Source organism: Saccoglossus kowalevskii, chromosome 15, assembly GCF_978046115.1.
Source record: "Saccoglossus kowalevskii chromosome 15, keSacKowa6.1, whole genome shotgun sequence".
NCBI lineage: Eukaryota > Metazoa > Hemichordata > Enteropneusta > Harrimaniidae > Saccoglossus > Saccoglossus kowalevskii.
This window is the reverse complement of record NC_140655.1, coordinates 25,364,731-25,390,259: the sequence shown is the minus strand read 5'-3', so window position 1 is coordinate 25,390,259 and position 25,529 is coordinate 25,364,731. Positions and strand designations below refer to the sequence as shown.

Genomic DNA, 25,529 nt, shown 5'->3' with positions numbered 1-25,529 from the left:
AAAATATAAAAGGGCCCTCTTAGCAAGGGGTTTAATATTCAGTACCTCGAATACAGCACGCCTGACATGACTTTCGAACTTCCGGGTCGAAAAGTTTTGCGTTCTACAGTACAAAACACAAAATGTGTTTTTATTCAGCATTCTATTAATCTTGTGTTAGTTCAGTTATGAGACTAAATTCAGATCATGCCCATTTATTTTTATATCCATTTAAAATTCGTTAATATGCGACTTTTAATACTATGGTGTGCCTATTTTTATCTTATTATTTAGTGGCTAAACTGAGTGGAACTCCATCTAAGTTATAAGATTAACATTTGCACTTTCTCAAACTTTTCAACATATTTCTAACAAGTTTATACATGATAAAACGCACTCAGTAGAATGTTGATCAGTTCTTTGATTGTGTTATGCAAATGTCTACTATGTCGAACTTATTTGAGGTACTGACAATTCACAAAGACAATTTTGCGTTGCATTCATTGCGCCTTTTTTGGTTTTCTTGTGATATTTCAAACACACTACCGAATGTGCATATTGTAAACTGTATTTTTTCCATAGAACGTTATAATGTAAGAAATGATCTAGGTATTGGGGTAAAATAGGGGTACGTAGTTATCTCTCAGAAATACTATCTTATAAATCAGTTCATACCAAATGCTTGCTGGATGAATAAACTTCACATGGGACACAAATAGGGTATGACATCAACCATTTATCAATAAAAAAACATCTTTAATTGCTTCAACTGCAAAATGGCAACAATGAGGTTGAAACTTGTTCTGCCCTCTTACGTCAATGTTGTGAATTACTTTGTTATTTATCTAACACATGATGCGCATTACATAGTAAATTAGAAAAGTATGAAACACTGAATGTTAACAATTTCTATTATATTTCTATGTTGTACCGTACACCTGCTCCCTAAACCTAATGCCAAGACACGCAATTCAAAATTATCAAACAGTAACTTACCCCGGTACCATGATGTCATAGTAAAAATGTGCTTCCATGATGCTGGTAATTAGTATTTATTAATTTGCTCATTCAGACTTTTGAGGCATTTTCTTCATGTTTAGTCAATCTTGGGTTTTTTCAAATTATTAAGGTCAATATGAAGTTCATTACTCAAAAAAATACTAAAATTGATTCATTTTGATATTATTGTTATGCACATAACTTATGTTCTTCACTGGAATAGCAGTATAGCATCTATCTTGTCTACAATGACAAGATTGACCACAACCACACAGTTTTGTCCTCTTTCCAATCAAAATTACTTTCCATCCAAATTTTACAACTTTCCAACAAGCTTTTATAGCATTCCAGCTTTACAATTTTCCAACAAATTTTCAACCAACTTTCTAAACTTTTTTTTTTTACCTTCCAACCAACTCGTTCAGGTGTCCAACAAACTTTTAACAACTTTCCAATCGACTTTTTACTTTCACAATTTGTCACCTAACCACTTTCTATTCAACTTTTTTGACTTACCACCAAATCTTTTAATTTTAATTAAACTAAACTGATGGAGGAACTGTCCATTTCATATATTCAAATATAAAAATGTTATCTCAATTCCACAGATATCAAATATTTTCGGTTCCACAAACAATCTTGATTTGATGATGTCTGCCATGATTTGTTAATGCATAAATTGACCTGAAACAGCATCTTTTAAGGGACGACGTCAAAAATCGATGTCTAATAAAAAACTTATTTGCTTTAGTATTTGTAGTTCGCTTTTTTTTTCTATCCAATCATGGACAAAAATAACAGAAAATGAAAAAAAACACATCCAAGACGAGAAATTGGTTTAGTCCGAGTGTAAATATGTGCGTCGAATTAGGTCAATTTCAAGGCTTTTTACACCCACCCGTCAACCAACTGCTATGCCATACTACTGTCCGATTATCAATTTGTATGTAATGGTGAATGTAGTCTGACGCCATGATCAATATTTATAAATTAAGTTTCAGTAGGGGGGTGGGGGGTTTGGGAAAAATCTAAAGAAATTTAGTTTTTTATCCTACATTGAACTTTTGATGTTGTCCCTAAGGAGATAGGTTAAGTATGTTATTAACCAATCAGAACGCCAAGTCTTCATGGCAAGAATTCCAAAATATTTGTACCGATTTTGAAATACCATGTTCTAGCATTGATTATTATGGAAAATACAGCACGTTTTTTTTTTTTAAATAAACAAAGTTAAATAAAGTATTTAACAGCTTTTCTGGTGATAACAGTTCAATGTCAAACAGTAATGAATTCAGGCTAGTTAAAATAAAACACATTCTTGAATTGGCATCAGCAACTACAAAACATAAATTCAGTTCTTATCACAAAAATGACATTAAATTACAATGTTCACTTGTACCACAGATATACTGTGAAAGTCATGCCATATCTGGTAGTGTTGCTAGCGTGAACCAACCAAGGTCCTTATTTTTCTTCTTTTAAAATCCTACATAATAGAATAGAAGTTTACTTCACGGAATGATATTTTCATCATCAGAGAATTGCCTGTGGTGGAGTGTACATATCCACTTCGATGGTAACTATATGCTGACCAGGTACCATAGCTAAACCCAGCACTCTAGGCTCTTCCTTTTCAGTGGTGCCTGAAATTACAAGAAATAATACGACTAGAATTAGGGTATACACACATATAACCATTATGACAGTAATGACTTGATATGTTTAGGGACACTAGTTGAGGATTCACAAACATTTGGAAGTACACTTTGTGATGCTGCATGGCTGGCAGCATACTGTTGTATTTATTAAAGCTGCCCTTATTTTGAATTGTTTACACATACAACATTATTGTAAAATAGGCATACATATTTTGATATATGCTATGTTTTATGTCACAGAGAAACATCACTTCAGTATTTTCCCTAGGATAATAAGATTTCTGCTTTTTGTGTACAACAAGTAGTTAGTTTTAGCGCCCATGTCATAGACTGGCGCAGTTGGGGCGATTAATTTGTTTTTGTAGTTTAAATAAAATGGAAGTGTTAGCGCGAAATCACCTGTAACTGCGAAATCACCCCGACTGGTTTATTCTGCATGGCCCTCTATCGACACTGCAAGAACCCGTCGATTTTTCAACAGGTAATTATGTTAATGAGTGTTGTAATTGACAATCATCTAAGCCAACCACAACGTCTCTTCAACTGACCTCTGACCGAGAAGATGTCGGCTGATTGTAGCAGCCGACTTTATTTAATTCTACGACTAGTACGAGTTACTTTTTTACACATTGTGATGAAGTAGACTATGACAAACTCAAATTTTAATGTGCCGCCATGTTGGGTCTGCAGTGAACCTTTACCATGTTGACCTCATTATGCACGTATTTCCGCGCCCACCTCATTATAATAAGTGCATTCATAAATCTTTAATAGCAATGAATTTCCTGCAGAATAAACCAGACGGGGTGATTTCGCGAATTTGTTTATTTTATTTAAACTACAAAAACAAATCAATCGCCCCGACTGCACCAGTCTACCAATGTCACTGTCAGTACATATGACATCGGGGAAAGTCGAGTTATCAAAATATGAAATTAATAAATATTTTTCAAACAGCATTTCAAAACTAAACTCTGCGATTTTTATTAACCTTGTACGTAACGATATGAAATCATCATCATTAAAATTGAGAATTATGTGAATTTGAACCTCTCCCTCTTTAATCCTTTGTTTTACTCCCTTAATAGCTTCGCGCATGTGCTGGTAATTTGCATACCACATGTCAACAGTAAAAATACATGGGCGCTGTTAACTATTCATCTCATCTCAGAGTCTGTTATTCATTTTCCTGCTCAAAATGGTGGTTAATTGTGTTGTCGTGTTTATTTGCTTTCTATTTTTGAAAGTAACGGAAAACAAGCTTCACACTTCCTTCCAGTCTGCTAGCAAGTGCAACATCTGTCTTTTTGTTATGGTTAACATGTTAATTAATGAACATCAGAAGTAGTTGATGTGAATCGATCAGTATAGGTGGGATCCCTCCAGCATTTCGGTCAACCCATCAGCGTTGCGTCATAAATTATAGAGTATAGAGGCCCCGCTACGCTAATACGCTTTGGAGAGAACACTGCGTTTATGGATAAACCTCTACGATCTATGGTTTGTGTTGTGAGTGAAGTGAAAAAATTGTAGTTCATGTTTTATTAAAATTGTCACTGTGCGATTTCACCTCGGAGGGAATGTAATGCATACATCAGGGGGAAGTCATGTTTTGCAACAAGTTTTCTTTTTTTTAATTTGCTTAAATAAAATGATTTCTGTGCTATGTTCTGCAGAAAAAGTTAAGAGCACAAATTAAAAGGATACAAATTAATATCTGTTTATGAGCATCGGCAATTATTGGGATACGTTTATTAATTAGTTTGTTAAAATGAATTGGCAGTGAATTCATATACTGCAAATTGGTTGCTATGGCAGAAATATTCCATATCTCAATATTATGTTTGGTCATCTGTGCTAAACAAATGTAGTGTTATGAGGGCTACATAGGGCTGTCATGAAAAATTAGAGATTTTGGTAGTATAGCCATAGAATAATGTGTTTGCATGGAATCCTATGAAAAATATTCCAAAAACGATCCCTTTTTAGATTATTTTGCATATGATTTCTTGAAAACAAATCTTTCTTTCTCAGTAAAATCTTGCATATGCACAAAAATGTATGTGAATGATTACATAACAATTTTTGAATGATTTACTGTGATCATTTTTTTATGGTAGCGAACTACCTTAGAAGAGTTTTCATGTTAACACTGCTGCAAGACATACCTGGTGGGTTGACATACTCTTCACAAGAACCTAGAATGACATTCCTTTCTTGGTCTGTACAAAGAAATGTTCCTATAAGTGTTCTCCCATCTGTCATACATATCCTGAGCCTTCTATTTAACCAGGATTCCAACTTCTTCCTTAAGCACGACTTCTCTCCTTCCTTGGCCGATTCAATCTGGAAACAGATGGAAGCTGTTTAGTAGTTATAAAATTCTTTAATGACTGGTAGAATTAAAAGACCAATCAAGGGAACACTTTATGAATGTTTGGGCTTGGTCTTGTGGTACAGTAACAATTTGGTCCACGAACTGATGGAGTGCCCAGACATGTGACGACTGAATTTTTATGTTTTGGTCAGTTTAGACAATAACACATTCAAGTGGAAAACTGCTGATTGCTGAGTAGAGATTCTAAATAATAACAATCATTTTTTTTTTTTACCTCAGGGATTCACCAATCATGATATTTTATTCAAAATGACAACTAGTGTCATGGGATATTTCTAATTATGGCAGAGCTCCAGAAGGAGTACCTACACTTTATGCAATTTTTTTTTAAATTATGCTAATTTATTCATGACGTAGCAGTTTCTGTGCTCATGAATATTCATTAATTTGTGGGTCAATACATTTTAAAAGGGGCGATATATTATTTTGGGGGGAAGAGTTAGAAAGGGGGATTAGCAATCCTTAGGGGGTCAATACAAAAGAAGGGACCCATTTGGAGAGCAGCCATGCTCCTCGTGACTGTTGTTGCACGTGACCTACAGCTGTCAACTGTGTTCTTCGACGGTGTTCGTTCTTCGACGACTTCGACTGGCTTCCATGTGGGGTAGTATTCTTGTGTTCTGTTTGACTTGAGTTTTTGAATCCGCTGTTTATGTTTTTAACGTCTTTCATGTCTTTTGTAGGAGTGTCCAATCCGTGATTCGAACTTGCGATCTTTGAGTTCCCAGCGCACTGTCTTGTCCTCTGTACCACGAGTGTCTAGACACAGGACTTAGGATTTAAGTCCTATTCATAGGAGCACTGTCTTCACTAGCATTCAAAATTCTACTGAGCTATGTGGGTAGTCATGCAAATTAAATAATTTGTTGTCATATTTAGCTTTATTGCCAAATGGCGTTTGCGAGAAAAAGATGTGCAGGCAAGGGAATTGAACACAGGTCCTCCTGATCACTATGCAGAGAACTGACCCACAAGACCACATTGGATTGACTGGATGTGTTTGCATTTGATAAGACTATATAGTGTGTATATATATAGAAATACAACATATTTCTATTATTGAGTTACAATTGTCCAAAAAATTGCCAATTTTGTGTTTTTACTTGTGTAAACTATATGCATGCCATAACTCGTTAGTGTACATCTTGCCAATTGGGTGTTTGCCATTTGCGTTGCCCATACCTGACCCGACCCTAACCCTAATGTCAAGACACATTCCTGTTAATAATTCCGTTGCCCATACCTGACCCGACCCTAACCCTAATGCCAAGACACGTTCTTGTTTATAACTGCTCAATAATGATACTCTGTTGTGCACTGTCTGCGGGTAAGTTGCATTGATGTCAACTGATTAAACAAGTCGCATTTAAGTAATTTCTACTATTAACAAGTGGTTAAATTGTGACAATAAATGTGTGGACAAATATTTGAGATTAATTTTGGTGTAGACAACTCTCGTTTAATTATTTTACACCATTACAAGTTGTTAAATTGAGAGAATAAATGTCTCAACAAATATTAAATACTTAGTTTGATGTAAACAACTCACGTTTGATTAATTCCCACAATTACAGGTTGTTAAATTGAAAGAATAAATGTGCGGACAAATATTTTAGACTTATTTTTGTGTAGACATCTCTCGTTTGATTAATTCCCACAATTACATGTTGTTAAATTGAGAAAATAAATGTGCGGACAAATATTTTAGACTTATTTTGGTGTAGACAGCTCTCGTTTAATTATTTTACACCATTCCAAGTTGTTAAATTGAGAGAATAAATGTATGGACAAATATGTTAGACTTATTTTGGTGTAGACAGCTCTCGTTTGATTAATTCCCACAATTACAAGTTGCTAAATTGAGAGAATAAATGTGCGGACAAATATTTTAGACTTATTTTGGTGTAGACAGCTCTCGTTTAATTATTTTACACCATTACAAGTTGTTAAATTGAGAGAATAAATGTGCGGACAAATATTTTAGACTTATTTTGGTGTAGACAGCTCTCGTTTAATTATTTTACACCATTACAAGTTGTTAAATTGAGAGAATAAATATGCGGACAAATATTTTAGACTTATTTTGGTGTAGACAGCTCTCGTTTAATTATTTTACACCATTACAAGTTGTTAAATTGAGAGAATAAATGTGCGGACAAATATTTTAGACTTATTTTGGTGTAGACAACTCTCGTTTAATTATTTTACACCATTACAAGTTGTTAAATTGAGAGAATAAATGTATGGACAAGTATTTGAAACTTATTTTGGTGTAGACAACTCTCATTTGATTAATTCCAACAATTACAAGTTCTTAAATTGACAGAATGAATGTATGGACAAATATTGACCATTATATTTGTGAGTAAATACCTGTTGTTTAATTAATTTCCACCTCTACAAGGTTGAGAGAATAAATGTGTCGACAAATATTTGATACTTATTTAGGTGTAAGAACTCGTGTTTGACCAACTTCCACCATTGCAAGTTGTTAAAATAATGAAATAAATATACTGGTATCATTGGATATTTGATTTAATTGTGAAACTTTCTAACAAAATGTTAACTGCTGGCTTCGAACCCTCAATCAACAATTCCGCAGACACGGTATAAATTCAACAACACCACAGAAGATATTCGTCTGTTGCCTGAATTGTTTTCGTAATATAGGGAACGCCATCGACACTTTAACAAAACTTACCTTGACTTGGGTCTTGTTTATCTCTTGTCACAATCTGGAAACTGTTGAACAAATTGCGCGTCGTCCAGTTTAAGACGTTAGTTATTTTATTATTTATTCATTCAGTTTTGTATGGTGGAGTTTTGTGAGGTTTATTATTTTTTGCGACGTTCTTTGTTTACTTGTTTACGGTTTGAGAGATTTCAGTTTATTTGATTTACGTTTTTACGGTAGCTCTGAGCGGGAGTCGAACCCACTGTCTTTTCAAGCTAATTTTGTTTTATTTTGATGGCACGCTTGTGTACCACGCCACGACGTTGGTCGTTAAGTGGTGTTCATTTTTCTAACTACTCCAGTGTTCCGATGAGTTGAACGGAAAAGCCAAAACGATTGCTGGTTTCTGATTGCTTCGGTTCTGGTGAGTGTGTATCTAGTGTGATTCGAACCCATGTCGTTTGTATTGGGCGTTTTTTTATTTCCCATGTTAGCTACGCCGTAATATGCAACCACTTCCCCGTTTTATTGTGATTTTGAGTGTTTAATGATGTCTTCCTCACGCGTAACGCCATGACCCAGTTTCAACCACACGGCCATTTTGCAACACAGTTCGTGACCCTCGGCGTCACCCGACTGACTATATGAGCGTTCTCTTCAACTGTTAAGCTAGTAGGATTTATTACCGTTATTATCATTATATTGTCACGTGATTTGTTTTACCTTATGTGTAATGTCTTAAGTATCTTTATTGTAATTTGTATATACCAATTCGTATATACCGAGGAAACGACCCCGATTGAAGGTCATGTATTTTATGACGTCACCAATTCGTGTGTAGGTACTGCTTCTAGATCTGTGCCCTAATTATTTGCTATGATAGACTATTCAAGTTAAAATATTAAATATTTGTTTAAATAACCAAAATCGTAATTTGCATAAAATCACCGTGAGGTTTCTTGGTCCATGGGCAAAGTGAAGTGCTAGTCTAAAGGCGTAAAACCAATATATTTCTCACTCTTACAGACTCTGTTCCCATTTATAAACCTGCTACTGAGAATAAAATCGCAATCGGTTTTGGTGGTTAAAACAACAACCATGCACAAATGTGATCATTGGTAAAAACAACAAACACAACTCACATTGCCCCCACCAGTCGTACAGTCGGCCATTATTGATTTGATTTACTTCCGGTAAGTATGTTTGGTAATGCTCACCTCAAATATTATTTTATTTTTTTAGATAAAATTTACAAAAATATGCATTGTCGTGCTATCGCAATAATTTCTAGAACTACAAAATAATACGATAACATGCAAATGTACATGAAACAGTACGTCAGTGGCAAGAATGGTTTGTTTTACAATGAGTTAACGATGTTTATGTTAATGAGGTCAACGGCCACCCATCCGGGTATTTGTAGTTTGTGTTAGCAACAAGGAGAGGGCTTCGACCGTCGGATTACTAACCTGTGTACGTCGAAAGTTTTGATACATACAACAAGGAAGATGCGTCCGAAATATTATACACCGAATGAAGTAGCTGTTCATAATACTCTTAAGGACTGCTGGGTGTCTTTCCTAGGAAAAGTGTACGATCTAACGCCACTTTGTGAAAGATATCAAGGTAAGTGAGGCCGGAACCGAGATTGTCAGCTACCATATTATACAGCCAACATCATCTCAGTCGTACATGTATTTAATCCAGTTACCTGAGATCATGGATGTATTAAAAATTCATTATATAAGCACACTGGCGAATTAGTCTGACATAGTACATATAATTACCATAGTACAAATATACAGTAATTTCACTCTATACAATACTAGTGTTGACGTTCACGGTTGTTAGCGTAAAACAAAATTACATACAGCGCAGTATATTTTTTTCTCTCTACATATTGAATAATTTACTAAGTAAATAATATTTAATTTTAGGTGACGTGTTATTGAAACCTATTGTCGCATCAGCTGGTAAGGATATTTCTCATTGGTTTGATCCCAAACTGAAAGATGTAAGTAATCACAACATGGCGTAGAGGGCGCTAGTATATGGTTCGGTCCCCATTTCATTCACACAATGTTTCAAGAATTCTGAACATTAAAATATAAAAATAACTTTAAACTGTATAGTTTCAGTGACTGTCCCGGAATGTCTCGTGAGATGAATGCTAATAGTTTATAATTTTAAGATCCTCAGATGAGAAGCAGTACAACTGTTAGACTGATATAATTCTTTTAGAACGAGTTTATAGTACCTCTCGCGTTGTTGCGAAATTACCACAACTGGTCTGTTCTGCAGCGCCCTCTATAATTGTCACCATGTTTTTGTGGTGATAAATATGCTAATGGTAGCATGACTTGTAAGCTACCAACCAATAAGAAAGGCAGCTTTTGGTTCGATCTGTTCCATGCACAAGTGATCTGACATTTTACACAAATGCACACCTACTTTTCTCTTTTGAAAGTGTTCCACTTTTGTGTTCCATAACGTCACTGCATATCATGAATAAGTAATAGCAATGGATATGCTGCAGTATCGATCAGTTGTGGTAATTTCGCATTGGACCACAGTTCGGCCAGTCTTAGACAGACGCAGTCGGGGCGATTAATTTGTTTTTGTAGTTTAAATACAATAAAAAAAAATCGCGAAATGGTGTTAGCGTGAAATCACCCCGACTGTTTTTTTCTGCATGGCCCTCTATCGACACTGCAGGAACCCGTTGATTTTTCAACGGGTAATTATGTTAATGAGTGTTTTAATTGACAATCATCTAGGCCAATCAAAACCTCTCTTCAACTGACCTCTGACCGAAAAGACGTCGGCTGATTGTATGAGTTATTTTTTTTACACATTGTGATGAATCAGAAACGACGACTACGAAAAACTCGAATTTCAACGTGCCGCCATGTTGGGTCTGTAGTGTGACATTTACCATGTTGACCTCATTATGCACGTATTTCCGCGCCCACCTCATTATAATACCGGTAATACGTGAATACCTCCATTTCGCGAATTTTTTAATTTTATTTAAACTACAAAAAAACAAATTAATCGCCTCGACTGCGCCAGTCTAGGCCAGTCTATACAACTGTATGTGTGTCTTCTAAGAAAGTTGATGAATGGTCATAAATCTGATCACAATGTTCATTGGTTTATTATGTAAAATCATGGATTTTTGTTCCATGGTAAGCATTTTACGGAATTTGGCCAAATACTATAACAATATTAATGTAAAGCAAAACAATGTTTTTTTCTGACTCGTATGATAACAAATACGACTTCCAATATCTTTGTTTTTCATCCCATGTCATCAGCCAACAATTTGAGATATGGCATAATATTTCCATAGGAACCAATGGTAAAAGTGTAAATACTGAAAAATAAGTCAGTGACCCAAAATTTTTTTGTCAATCAACCAGAAGAACAATTTATTTTTATAAACCAAATTTTTGAGAGGTCCATGACACCAACCAACCAAGTCTAGAATAATCTTGTATATAATCATGTGTATTGTAAATTACTGATAAAGTTGTTGTTTCAATGATTGGTCATTTTGTTATATTCTAGTGAATTTGGTATCGTTACAAGCAATAAATATACAACATAGGGTACATTTCTAAATTCTACAGTGAATATATAAGGCATACTGCTGCTGAGTGCAAATCAAATGTTTCACAAGAATAATAAATCTTGTTTTACATTTTTTTTTTCCAGATTCGTACTCATATCGACCCAACTACAGGCTGCAAGATTGCCTACACACCACACGGTAGATTTATACACATACCACCGTCATTTCCAAGAACAGACTGGGCAAATGATTTTGGCAGACCCTGGTGGAAAGACGACAGTTATTGTGTCGGGATACTTTCCAAGAAAACAAGATTTATTAAAATAATAAATACACTTACTTCACAGGAGCAAGTTATTGAGGTAGCTATAACCTTCAATTTTGAAAAAAAATGAATTCCATCTGTCCATTCAAACAGTCATCGCATGTGTTGAAAACAGTGTTCAATGTTGACTTCATACAACATGTTTGTGTAATGTATGAACATTTATTTTTTTATTTAATTTGGGACTCTGCAACATTGTGTTAGTGCTCTACACAGATTAGATAAAATAGATGGCACAGATCAAGTATACCTTTTCTCAGTGTGTTAGCATTTATACAGAGTGTCCTGATGAAAATGTAATCTCTATCCTTGTCACAAATGCATCGGCTTTCATCTTGTACCAAATTTAGTGTCCCCTCTCTACTAACATTGGTGGTGCCACTAAAAATCTGAATTCAATAAATGAAAACATTCGTAGTTGAGCAAAATTTGGCGGTATCGTTCTTGCCCTTCTACCGATGCCTACAAATTAGAATAGTGACCCATTGCATTCAACGAACAAGAGGGCTAGATACTGCAGTGCAATATTGTTTAGAATGGTGAGTTGAAAAAGATGTAGTATTATGATTTCTCATACGTTTTGACCACTCATTCCAACCAACTTTGTTTAGTGCTGTAATAATCTTGTTAATCCTCCCCAGAATCAGGAACAGCTGTGTTTAATGTGATTACAGATTTGTTAACTATGTGATTATTTAAAGGGCGGTGGTTGTCCTGTTCGATATGGGACTCATAGCGACGTATACAACGCGTGTACAATACATTGTTTATTTACATGAAATTCAAGCACGTGCTGCGCGACGACCACCACCCTTTAAGTAGCGCATGCACTGACGTAAATCTATGAGCAAAATAAGTCAGATTATAATGATTCATGATGCAATGCAATATATACAATTTTTGATTTCATACACGCTTCTAAAAGAACTAATATGGTGTTGCAAGAGCACTGCAAAGAAGCCACAAAATCAGTTCTGTGGTTATATTGACCACATGTCATTATGCATAATAGCATCATTAGCATTTTTTATGATTCTAGGTCTGTTCAGAAGAAATAATGTCAGAAATATTGGATAGGTATGTGACGTACAACGCACATGCTGCCAGTTACACTTGGAAATATAACGGTAAAAACCTAGAAATGGATAAAACATTGGAGGATAACACCGTTTCTGACGAGGATGAAGAATTCTATAAACTGAGCATGAATGATGATGATTTCCTGCCTGCCATACATTTGTACTTTAATGACGATCTCACAGAGGCATAACAAACTGAATTTTATTTACCTAATACCTGGGAGGTTGCCATAAATTGGAACAGCTACAGGTACATCTTGGTCATCCTTGAAACCTTTAACCCCCCCCCCCTCAAATCCATTCCTAGGTGGAATATTCCGTGTAATTTTGATTGTATAGAATATTCAGAATGGAATGGGAAGAAGTTTATAAATATTTTTGTAAATATATATTACCCTTGAGGATGTTTTTTATGGTTTTAAATACCAATATGTCCTCAGCTGTCAGAATGTAATCAGTCTTGTGTTCATCTTAAAATTCTGTATATATTTGCCTTTTTTTTTAAAAACAGGTAATAAAATTGTTTTTAATTCCTGAATTACTTCCAAGTTTCTATATCAAAGATACTGTACACTCTGTCGACACAAGCAAGCTTTGTGCCTGTTTGCAATTGGGAATAATGCCCCCTTTAAACCAATATGACACATTACTGAGGTTTTTATGATGCAACTAATCGTGTTCATTCACTAGTGCATCATGGACTCAACAGATTCATACACTTACAAATATTATATTATTAAGTTAAGAAATTCACATTTTATAAACAAATTTAATAAATGTGAAAACAAAGGATATCACGCCATAGTCTTGGATTTTTTTCCTGAAGACCTCTCTCCCCAAAAACCTACCAGTACTTTGACTTAAGATTTCACTTTATAAGGCAGTTCAATAAATGTAAAAACAAAGGATATCACGCCACAACAGCCACATTTTTTGTTCTTGAACCTCTCTCTCCAGCAGTCAACAAACTGATTTGGCTTTCATTTTGATTATATCCTGACAAAATCAGTCCTGTAAGATGCCTTCCCCTTGACATGTCTTCTTCTCATAGGTTACTTTTTGTATTGGTAGTTGCCACTATGCAAACTAACAGAAAACCAATTATTTTAGAGATGGATGCAATTGCTTTATTTCTGTAAGCAATCGCGAGCATTAAAATTGTTCTCAAAAATGTTCAATAATTTCTGCACATACTGTAATGTTAAAGCCAGTCAACTTTCAAGATTTTTCACTAAATAAACCAACAACTTTTTTTTTTATACTTCAATTGAAAATGATGTCCATTTGGTCCAAAATCAAAGAATTTAACAAAAAATTGGCATCCAGACTTTATTAATGCAACAGCACCCTCTAGTGGCCAACATTCAAAATCTCTACAAATTTGTGACCGTTGAAAAACAGTTTTAGAAGCCGCAGTGTTCTCCCCAGGCCTTTCAAGCACTGCGGGCCCGCGTCGCTTAGACAAACAGCCGCGTCGCTTTTGTTTCGCCCGCGATCCTTGAAATCCTGCCCGCGATGCTTATTCACGTTGTATTGTTTACAAGTGTCAGCCTCGTCTAGCACATCTTTAAAACAATAACATGTATTGATCGAAAGGTAATCCCGCCTTTGTACATAGTTAGCCTTACAAAAACAGTGATAAAAACGGAAGTCTACAAGAAGTTACCAAGTCTATCAATGGTGCGGAGCTGGCAAACCCAAAATACTAGGGCAGTAATAATTTGCCCATTGCGTCGGGATGGTCTATCCCGAGTTGCTGCACTGCGATTAATTGCGTTTTTACTACTTCATCGCCAGTGACACTAATTACCAAGAATTAAAAAACAAGTGAAATTAAGTCGCATCGAAAAAAAAAACTGTAAATAAATCGAAGTAAAAATTATTCAACTGCAGACGAGACGGACGAGAAAAAAAACGAACCCTGACCTCTAGAAATACCTCATTCATAGTGCGTCATTACCGAGGAACTGGCTAAGGCGACGTAACGCATGTAGTGACATCACAACCGATGCATGCTGGGTTACAACGGAGATTTTGATTGAGGTAAGAAAGATGGCGGCGCAGAGTGCATGTTTTTCCGCGATGTTTAAAAACAACATTTCGTTGGCGATTTTGATGTAATTTCTAAGTTAATCATCAATGAATCGTTTTAATTAAGCAAACATTCTAAGTTTGTGTATTTTTAAACATAAAAATCAGGGACCGATGATCGCAACAGCAGCGATGAATACCCGTTCAACGCAATGCCGTCAGCTGACAATGTTACGGTGATCGTAGCGACACACAAATAATAGATAGATCAATGAAAAATCGCTGACTTTAGTTTTGAAATGCCGTTGTAGAAAAGAATGTCATTATTGATTTATTAATTTCTTCATATTTTGATAACCCGCAATCTTGCAGATTTTACAAATTTAACAAACTGACAGTAACATTGGCACTAAAACTGACTGTACTTGTACACAAAATAATGATGAACCAGTTACCTCCACGGATAAACAATATATTTACTGACTGGCTATAAGTATTTCCATTTCTTTCCTGTTCTATTTCAAACTTTATTTGACTTGATGCACACATAAAACACAATGAATGTAAATGATATAAAATATATGAGATATGTATCTCTTCTTTACTCAGTTATAATGTTTGTTGGGGAAACTAATTATTATGCAAACAAAATTATGCAAATAAGATGTATTGTTATGTAAATTAGCCGCGATGCTTGGCTTAGAATCTGGGGAGAACACTGAGCCGCATTTCTAATAGAAGTTGTACCCATTTTTTTCGAAAAATTGAGAACCAAAAGAATTCAGTTTCTCGTATGTAGAAGCTGCATCCCCTCTATTGCATTGTACCATTTTAATAAAAGTCACGGTTTCTAATACAGATTTTACAGTACCAACCTAATTCTAGCCTTTCTTGAATCTAAACTGAGATTTTATTTAAATCCAGACACAAATCAGCATAAAATCATGCCAAAAGTCTAATGCAGATTAAGAATGTTTTTACGACAATGTTTTCTCTTTATAGTTTTTTTTCTGGTTTTCCTACCCACTCAAATCACACAAATATTGTAAAATGTGCAAATTTTGGCTGAATGTACAAAACCACATGCATATACTAACTCTGGAAAGATATACAATCTTATCATTCCTCAATAAAGCTGCCACAAACACAAAGAAAGGCAGTGATAACAGTTTACTCGATTTATGTAGAAAACTACATTGTAACAGACAGAAAGGGGAATAAGGAATGACCACAAGAAAAATTAAGGAAAACCTCCAAGAAATTACCAGGTTTAATTTTATAGCTGTATGTATCATAACAAAATATATGAGGCATAAAATACTGCAAACTATTTTCATTCTGTGAGACAAACGTCATGAATTTCCTGAGTTACTCAATTTTACAGTTAAAAATGATCAAACTTAGGATAGTTTTAGGTAATACTTTAATTAATTTATATATTTGGAATAATTATCCAGTTATCGAATACTTTAAGCGACATTATCCCCTGCACATGTGTAGGGGAGGATAATTGACATATTTTGGTAAGCCATCAATTTTCAGAGATCTGCTAAAAACTTGTTGCACATTTACAGGCAAGCTAGTTAATTCACACAGCTGTCAAAATTATGTGTCAAGCATGGTCATAGTTAGAGAATGTTTGTGACAGTAAAGTCCTAGTTATGATTAAAAGCATTGATTGTTATATTGCATGTGAAGTAGGTAAATCAGACCAGCCGGAGTGCTGAGGAACAGTAACCAAACATTAAAATGTGCATATATGCAGTTTTGAACGAGTAGCTTTTTCATTTTAGTCTCTGTGAAAGGGCTCAAATCACAAACAAATTTAACGTATAAATTGCAGTGATTCACAGTACACTTTGAATTACTAAGCAACAGCAGCATCCCAGAGAAGCACTTCCTCCATATGCACACAGTCCTGCAATGATCTTACGTTTACCTTTCGAACATCATTTTTTCTCCCACAAAATTTTGGTTCAACATTTTGCAAATTTGTACATAACTTTTCTGTAATTTTTTTGTTATTGTTGGTCTAATTGAACATAATGTCCAATTAGCTACAAGCTTGGATCAAAATGAATGTGAAGTAAAACTATGCAGGTCTATTTTGTGATATGCGACAAGAGTTGGTGTTCGAAAGGTAAACATCTAATGAAAAAAAAGACTTTGATCAATAAACAGACAATGAAACACTGCATTGAGCTATGTACAGACATTTTGAAAATATTATATACATCACTTTGGTTAATTGGAGTATTTTTAATATTATAATAGTATACTCCACTAATGATTACTCCCTATATTTAGTTTACCCAATGATTTAGTCATACAATACTGTTTTTTTCAATCTATCATATTATTACAGTTATCGCATTCTCACATTATCTATTTATCGGCATCACACTTACATTGGCTATTTATTTTCATGAAATGTATCATTCTTTGAAAGAAGTAATTTACAGAACATCTGGTATTGACGCAAAATGAACTAGCAGACATTGAGGTCTTAGAAATTAGGCTAAGTAAGTTTAGATCACTAGAGTGACAGTTAAAATGAAGATATGCGTGATGAGAGTAAGATGTGTAACCTGAATGTGAATAATTGGTGAGACATTAACGCAACACAACCGCAATACCAGTTAATGCAGAGACATGAAGGCACCTCTCATGTGTGGCCAGAGCACAACTAGTGTTCATGCTTGCCACTGGTACAGGTATGGTTAAAGGAAAATCAGTTTATTAACACAAATCACACACACCTAAGTGGCATGATGACCTTCAACCTTTAACAAAATAGATGCATTGTGAATACAAATGTCATGTTCCATGAAGAGTATGTGCTAGTCCTTAATATATAATGATATTGGTAGGGCAATACTGTGGAATACTTTATTTTCGTTGGAATTAATTTTCGCTGAAAATGCTTTTGGGGCGTTTTGTATGGAATTTATTTTCACTGATTTTTGATGGGTTTAATGTGAAATATAGGAAAAAAAGTATATTCGCTGGATTTTATTTTCACGAAATCATCCCTTCAGCAAAAATAGCGAAAATAAATTCCAAGCGAAAATAAAGTATTCTACAGTATGTGCTGCCATCCATCACTAAACAACCATTGGGTAAATGCAAATATTAGCGTACAATTTGATTTCTACTAGAACCCACTACATCAAATGTACTGTAAAAAACTTTATTTTCTCTTGGAATTCATTTACCTGAAGGGATGATTCAGTAAAAATAAAATCCAGCGAATATATACTTTTTTTCCTACATTTTACATTCAATTCATCAAAAATCAGTGAAAATAAATTTCATACGAAACACTCAAAAAGTACCTTTCAGTGTAAATTAATTCCAGCTAAAACAAAGTATTTTACAGCAATTGCTGAGATGCTCAATCAGTTGGGTTTAGTGCCCCTTGAGAAATATGGATATTCGTGTCGTATTCCTACATGAAAGTAATTTTATCAAATTTTGTCAAGAAGGTTCCTTCTCAACTCTGACAGGTTTAAGCTCTGCATGAGACGCAGCTTTATAAATAAAAAAAAAATGCTATGTCACCGATGATTGAAAACTAATAACAGAAAAAACAAACAAAGTTTTTTATCATCATGGGGAGAAAATCAAGTTGTATACGATGAGAATTTTACTTTGGTGATAAGTCTCCAAATGAAGGCTTCACATGCGTTTAGCAGATGAGAAAGATGATATGAAAATTCATCGTGTTAATATTAAATCAAAAGATGTACAAATGCAACATCTTTACGAAGACTGGATAAAACAATTGCATCCACAGGACACCACAGGGCTTGCAAGAACATTTATGACCTGCCCTTAAATATTCAAATTATGAATCTAATATCATTACCAGTATGAATAATTAATCATGGTGTACATTTGAAGATAGTGTGATAGCGCCCTCAAACAGACTAATTATCAGTTACTTTGTTTATTGGTCCCGGCTGCAAATCTGTCAAATCAGTTCAGCCAGCCAGGGATACTATTCGTAGCAGAACTAAAATACATCATGAATAATTAACCATGTGTGGAAATGATTGTGTCCACGCGACACTATAAATATAGGCTCTACAAAAACATTTTTGACCTGTCTCTCAAATATTCAAGTTACACATCTAACATCTTTATGGATAATTACGTGATTTCTCGTGATGTTATTCAAATGCTATTTTCGTACATTCTGGTGCTTTCTGGGAGAGTTCTTGACCTTCAACAACTCTAATATAACTTATTATTTGCCATGTTAAACTGTTTATGAAGTTCAACCACATTTCGGAAAAAATTCCTAATTCAAAACTTTTGGGAACTGTGTTATACTGTAAACCATTAAATTGTTGCTGAAAGAAATCTTCACAAACCGGTTATGAAGGTTTGAATAGATTATAATCTGAAGAAATCCAGTGAAATTTTCATATAAATCATATAGATTTTCCATGACTCAAAATTCCTGAAAGAAAACTCTCATGCAAAATTAAAAACAAATTTTACAGTATATAACAAGCTACAAAGGTTTTTTTTTGAAAACTGGTCTCACCTGCGAACATTGCCTATACTGTCTTTTTCTCTCGAATCTAAAGAATATACTTGACAAATATTTTCTAAATAAAGACTGCGGGATTATTAAACTTCATTACAAAATATATGTATAGTACACCAGAGAAGTCTTTTCAAAAGTAAGAACCCTCCAGGTTTTACAGAACCGTTTAAATCTGTGCTACAAATTAAAGACTAAAGTTTATCTCCCACCTCTTCCCCCTCTACCTCCTCTACCAGGACCTCTACTGGGTGGTCCTCCACCTCTCTGTCCTCTTCCACCTCTACCTCTACCCCTTCCTCTGCCTCCTCGGTCACTTCCTCTCCCTCGATCACTTCCACCTCTTCCACGATCACTTCTCCCCCTCTGCCGTAGCTCCCCTCTGTCGTTATTCTCTCTGCTGCCTGGCACAAAGGATCTGGCCCCTGGGTTAGTAAACTGATCATCATCATCGTTAAATCTCCCAAGTTTACCTCTAGGTGACCCTGCTTCTCGATTTCTTGACCGAGGATCGGTACCACCGGCGTTTTCATCACCGGACACTTCTCCCCATGAGCGCTTTGGGTTTTGTGGAGGAGGTGGCAAGGTAGGTAAATCAAGTAACGACGGAGGTTTGTTATCATGTGACTGGTTGCTTGGTGGGCCATGTGAACGTTCATCATAGTCCGAAAAAAATTCTGGTGTGGGATGTCTATCATCTTGGTCTCTCGATGACGTTGAATGGCCGCCTCCTCTTCCGTGTCTGCTTTGATCTTCCTGGTCTCTTGAAGGAGCATGTCCACCTCTTCCACGAGGGTTATATCCCCTCCCACTAAGTTCATCCGGAGTGGGCAACAACCCACTCCTATCGTCTACTGGTGGACCATGCCCTTCCATTGATCTATCATGTCCTTCCATTGATCCCCCACGTCCTCGTCCTCCACGACCTCTATTCCTACCTCCCCGAAAACCTCTAGGGTCATGACCTTGAAATTCCTGCCTTTCATCAAAGTCCTTCGGAAATTCAGGCCTCATATTACCAAAATGTCGACGTTCATCAAAGTCTCTAGGAGGTGCTCCCCATTGCTCTTGATGGTCAAACCTTCTGTTACGCAAGTCCTCATCTTGAGGTGGTGCAGGCGGTGGCATGCCATCAAATCCTGCTTCTTGTCTCATATCAACATCTCTGGAAGCAAAATCAGTTTCACCACGGTAATTATCCTGTTGGTACCTCTGCTGCTGCGGGTTTCGTCTGTGGCGTGGATCATCATGTTGCATTTGCCTCATGTCCTGGTCTTGCGGGAAGTGCCCTTGACCAATTCGGTCATCCCCTTGCAAAGGTGGTGGTGGGGGAGGTGGTTCATCAACGTCCATTTGTCCCATGCCTTGCTGTTGCATATTATGCTGCATTGAGGGTTGCCCAGGGTAATGGGACCCCCCCATATTTTGCCCTCTGAGCATAGGAGGCTGAGTAGGCGTTGACATGAGTGGTGGAGGTCCTTGCATCTGTCCTTGTGGCGGTATACCACCTTGATTAAGGAGCATCTGCATGGCCATCTGTTTACCTGTGTAAATAAAAAAAAAAACTAAGTTCTATTAACAATGATGAGTCCCTAAGGCAATTGACCAATGAGTTTACCTTTGTGCCATTCAATATTCCCTATACTATTCCCATGATTCCAAGGCAATTTCAATGATTTTTGCCTTGAAAATGGGTGCTTTCTCAACAATGTAGTTCAAGTCCTGAACAGCACATAACAGCTTTGTATCACATAGTTAGTGGCATTATTGACTAAATAAGAAATTCTGAACTTTAAAAAAAAAAAAATATGCTGCTTTTGATCCAGTTAGATTTTTTGGTTTACAGTTTCGGCTGCATAATCAAACTGACTACAACCCATTTGTAGTTGGTGATTTAACAGTCATGCATTGCCTTACCTTGTTCAAACGAGGGTATGATCGGAGCATTACCAGGATGCATCTGTCCTGCCATAAGTAGCTCTTTTTCAACTTCCTTCTCCCTTTCAAGCAATGGTGCCTCTTTCTGTTGCTCCCACTGTCTTTTGAACTGGGCAGGAATTGGTTTAGCGTAAGGTACTTTCTTCTGCACTGTATGCACTCTGTAATCATCTGATCTTTCAATACCCAGTCCTGGTATGGAACTTTCATCTGCTGACATGTCTGAGTACAGAACATAGGTAGACACACTTTATTGTCATGAGTTGATTTAAAAGTAGTGCAAATGTGGAAGATATGGGGTGCCATGATACTGCAGTCGGACAGTTCTCAATATATCAACACTGGTTTCAAATTATGGAACAGCATACCATTTTATAAAAGATCAATTTTCTCCTGCAGGTTATTCAAAACATCTATTAAACTATTATTGTCAAAATAATAAAAATTGCCTATTACTGTAAAATCTGTATTAGAAGCCGTGGCTTCTATTAAAATGGTACAATGCAACAGAGGGGATGCGGCTTCTATTAGAGCATATACACATATGAGAAATGGTGAATTTTAGATTCTCAATTATTCAAAAAGAATGGGTGCGACTTCTATTAGGGATGCGGCTTCTAATACACATTTTACGGTATTTGTATTTTATCACTATTTATTTGTGATTGTTTTGTCACCCAAATGCTTCAGTGTGAATGTTTGAATAATGCAAATAGCTCTTATTTTTAAATTCCTTTTCTCATGAACAACATGCTTTTAAATTTTTTTTAATTTCCTCCCCATTGAGCATGTAGCACAGTAACCTTGGGCATCATGGGTTGTTTCTTTTTTTTGTGTGCTTAGCCTAAGACGGGATTTGAATCAAACATGGAACTGATCCACTCATGAATCTGGTGTAACATCCATTATGCTATTGATGATTATTATGAGGTTATTACGAGAAGTATGCATGAAGACAGTACAGCGGGCGTATCGACCGGTGCGCAACAGTGGTCGATGCGACAGCGTACTGCATGAATGTATACTTTGAGGTATCCTAGTAATAACCTTATTATTATACATCTTTTCCTTCCAAAGATGCATCATGGGAATGCCGAAATCCAAAAAGTTTGGAACAGAATCAGCGAACTTCTTTGTGTGGACTCCGGACAAATCCTGGTGACAGTCATGTTTGTTCTTATTATTATGCTTACGCGTGTAATTATTCCATATTTGGAATTCGCATTTCCTAATATGGTAGGAAGAAAATACCGCAAAATTACGGCATGCTGTAATGTATGGTGTTACGGTGACAGATGTTTAATACTACTAATTAGTTAACCACCGATTGTTGCACAGCATGTGTACCAGGACACAACATAGAAAAGGGTTAGGTCACGTGAAAAATATATTAATACCCCTTACTACATTAATTGTGGTGTTCTTACCATTTCTTGGTTTAGTGAGATGATCTGGAAGTCCATGTTCTAAACCCATACCAGGAATCAAAGGAGTATTTACTGATTCATCGTCTGAAAATGAGCAAGACATAAAATTACACATTTGGTTGATACATTATTGCAATAAAATGTATCACCTTTTAATTGTGTTTGTATTCGTGTTACTGCATATCATCGAGTGGGTAGAGCTGAATGAATACAAAACAAGGAATTTTCTCCATAAATAAGTTTCCTACTACCACATGAATTTATACAATATGATTGGTCAGGTTGCCTTCTAACGTGCATAGTATACTATTTTAAAGTTTGATAATCATCTGATAATGTTGAGAGTTAGATCTCGAAAGTTTTCACACTTCAGATCTGTACTTCACTAGTAAATTTATAGATATTGCCCATATTGTTATTAAAATGCAGAAAAACCAAAGGTGTGGTTAAATTAAATAAAATCTATCTATTTACATAATATTTAACTCAACTTACCATATTCCAACGCTTCTATGGAGCTCCCCGCTGGCAGTAAATTCAAATTATATTTATCCCTCATCTTATCGCCTGGACGATTTCTCGTCCAAAATTTTCTATACAAGAGAGATGAGGATGATTCATTAATAGTCCTAGTATAGTGTGTAACTTGTGGCTAGACAGTATAAAAGGGTTGCCTGGGACAACAAAGAAAATAAATAGCAACTGACTTAACTCAACTGACTTTAGTAAATATATAAGCAACATACATTTAAAACTTAACATCAAGTTCTGCAGTTTGTAGACAATCAATGTACTGTACTAAAATTTGGAAATAAATATCTATAAACACATCAAACCCATTAAAAAATATAAACACTTTGTCTTCACTGGCAATTGGTTTGTCAGACGAATTATAAATTCAGACAGGAAAGCCTCACAGCTGACTTGCCATCATTGCCATACATTCTTAGTCAATAATTCACTCAAAACAAATTTTTTGAAAGTTTTGACTGCACACTTAGATGGTTTCAGCAATGAAAGATAATTTTAGATACCTTATTACATTGATATCACATCAATATCACATCGATGTAGCCAATTTTAATTTTCATTGAAAACTAATAAAAATTATGTTTATATGAATAGTGCTTGTACTTACGTGGTATGGTCATTAGACCCAGAACACAGGATATGTCCCAGGGGATGCCACGCTAGACTCCACACCATTCCATCATGAGCTTGTTCCATCCCACCTACCTCTTTATCAATTCTAAAAGACAATTTATGATTATCATTATTATACATCTGGCAGTGAACAAATTCAGTCGCTTGTAAAAACCTAATATGAACACGTTTGAATGCGTTAAAATGTGTTACAGGCATATTCCTTATTTGGCAAAAACATGTCCTATTCACACCACATTCTATTTGACTACATCGAACAAGGCAACAAAGTACGAGTAGGTCATGAATTTTTTTTTTTTACATGTGCTGTGTAAACATTTCAAGGACATCACAGAGACTGTTGTGATTTTCTTTCATGACAAATGACCTGAACTGAACATTTTATAGTGATAATATACTAATAATCAAATAATCAACACCAGTGAATAACATAGTTGAACTCTGGTGACCTTGCCCTTTGTTATATAATATAATTCCCTTTAACATAGTTTCTTTCAATATAAATTTACATTGTCATAATTAATTTTGAATACAAAAAAGTTTTGGAATTGAACAAACAGTGGGGAATCAGTCTACCGAATGTCCTTTAAAGATGTAAATATCTTACAAAAACATTGGTGCCTTATTTGTTTAATTATTTTAAGGAACATAATTTCCAGCTTTATTGAAAGTAATTGAGATATTTTAGAATAAAAACAAATGTCTCATTGCAAAAAGTGCTGCATTTAAATGTGAATAGATTCATAAAACATGCAAGATAACAGAAAAATTTAGCTGGCTTTAGTCCAAGTATTTTGTACAGGTGTCTGTCAAAAATTAATGATTCACTGAGACAAATATGAACTGCCTCATTGTGTGACTACTGTATTATATGAAAAGTAAAAAAAAAACACCCTTTATGAATAGCTATCATGTTGCAAGCTCTGCTTTAAATAGTTAGTTGGTGTCCAGTGGAGGGAGAAGTAAACAGTACTGTTGCCTCCTGAGAACCTACATCTTCAAACACTGCAATCTTTGTTTGAAGTGAGTTTTTAAACTAGTATTATAAAAACTATCATTCTGTTCTAATAGCTGAAACATATTCCTGTGAGTTTTCATTTGTCAAATGAACTGTTTGTCAAATACAGAATACATATATTTTAGAACAATTTTCTTTTTAAAATGTGGATGAAATGTTTTGCTTTTTATGTAACTTTGAACTAAACAGATTTTCTATTAGCTTCAGATCTTGATCAAAGTTTGGCACCCAGTTCATAGGAGTGCCTATATTGATTTTCTGACATCTTGTTTTCTGTAAAGATTTATTGGTAGGTTTGCAAATGTGTATCAGACGAAAAAAGTGAAGGCATGTGGTTAGGTAAATGTAAGCATAACAAATCTAAACCGTTGGGTATTGTATGGCCAAATGATATAATTAAAATTGTTGGTGTCTTCTTCTTCTCATACAACTCAGGTGCTTCATTGAAATTAAATCTGGTGAATGTAACGGAGAATTTGAAGAAAACGCTCAATTTCTGGAAATCTAGAGACCTTACACTCTTGGGTAAGATCCAAATTATTAAAACCATGGCAATTTCAAGACTTCAATACATTATTAACCTAGTGGACATCCCAACCAAATGTCTGAAAAAAATTAACACAATGTTATTTAAATTTCTGTGGAGGGGCCCAGATAAGATTGCAAGGAATACAGTTATAGGTGACACAGACAAGGGTGGCTTTTCAATGCCA

The 25,529-nt window shown here is 35.3% G+C and overlaps 3 protein-coding genes across 3 annotated transcripts in view; 1 reads left to right on the top strand and 2 right to left on the bottom strand.

The window, feature by feature from the left end:
- Nucleotides 1-2,268: 2,268 nt before the first annotated feature.
- On the bottom strand, nucleotides 2,269-8,916 carry LOC100376328 (N-alpha-acetyltransferase 38-B, NatC auxiliary subunit-like). Its single transcript, XM_085508366.1, has 3 exons — nucleotides 8,851-8,916; nucleotides 4,805-4,982; nucleotides 2,269-2,621 (listed from the first exon to the last, which is right to left on the bottom strand). The coding sequence occupies exons 1-3, from the start codon at nucleotides 8,878-8,880 to the stop codon at nucleotides 2,512-2,514; spliced, it is 318 nt and encodes a 105-aa protein (XP_085364492.1). The 5' UTR covers nucleotides 8,881-8,916; the 3' UTR covers nucleotides 2,269-2,511.
- A 215-nt stretch (nucleotides 8,917-9,131) lies between these two features.
- On the top strand, nucleotides 9,132-13,224 carry LOC144356756 (cytochrome b5 domain-containing protein 1-like). Its single transcript, XM_085490619.1, has 4 exons — nucleotides 9,132-9,334; nucleotides 9,646-9,722; nucleotides 11,426-11,644; nucleotides 12,647-13,224. The coding sequence occupies exons 1-4, from the start codon at nucleotides 9,217-9,219 to the stop codon at nucleotides 12,875-12,877; spliced, it is 645 nt and encodes a 214-aa protein (XP_085346745.1). The 5' UTR covers nucleotides 9,132-9,216; the 3' UTR covers nucleotides 12,878-13,224.
- A 2,648-nt stretch (nucleotides 13,225-15,872) lies between these two features.
- Nucleotides 15,873-25,529, bottom strand: part of LOC100375879 (uncharacterized) — a 45,438-nt gene continuing 35,781 nt past the window's right edge. The window contains exons 10-14 of the mRNA XM_085490618.1: nucleotides 23,773-23,883; nucleotides 23,130-23,227; nucleotides 22,635-22,718; nucleotides 21,187-21,429; nucleotides 15,873-20,813 (exon numbers count right to left, since the gene is read on the bottom strand). Coding sequence (XP_085346744.1) covers nucleotides 19,471-20,813; nucleotides 21,187-21,429; nucleotides 22,635-22,718; nucleotides 23,130-23,227; nucleotides 23,773-23,883 — 1,879 coding nt within the window. The 3' untranslated portion in view covers nucleotides 15,873-19,470. The remainder of the gene's footprint in view (nucleotides 20,814-21,186; nucleotides 21,430-22,634; nucleotides 22,719-23,129; nucleotides 23,228-23,772; nucleotides 23,884-25,529) is intronic.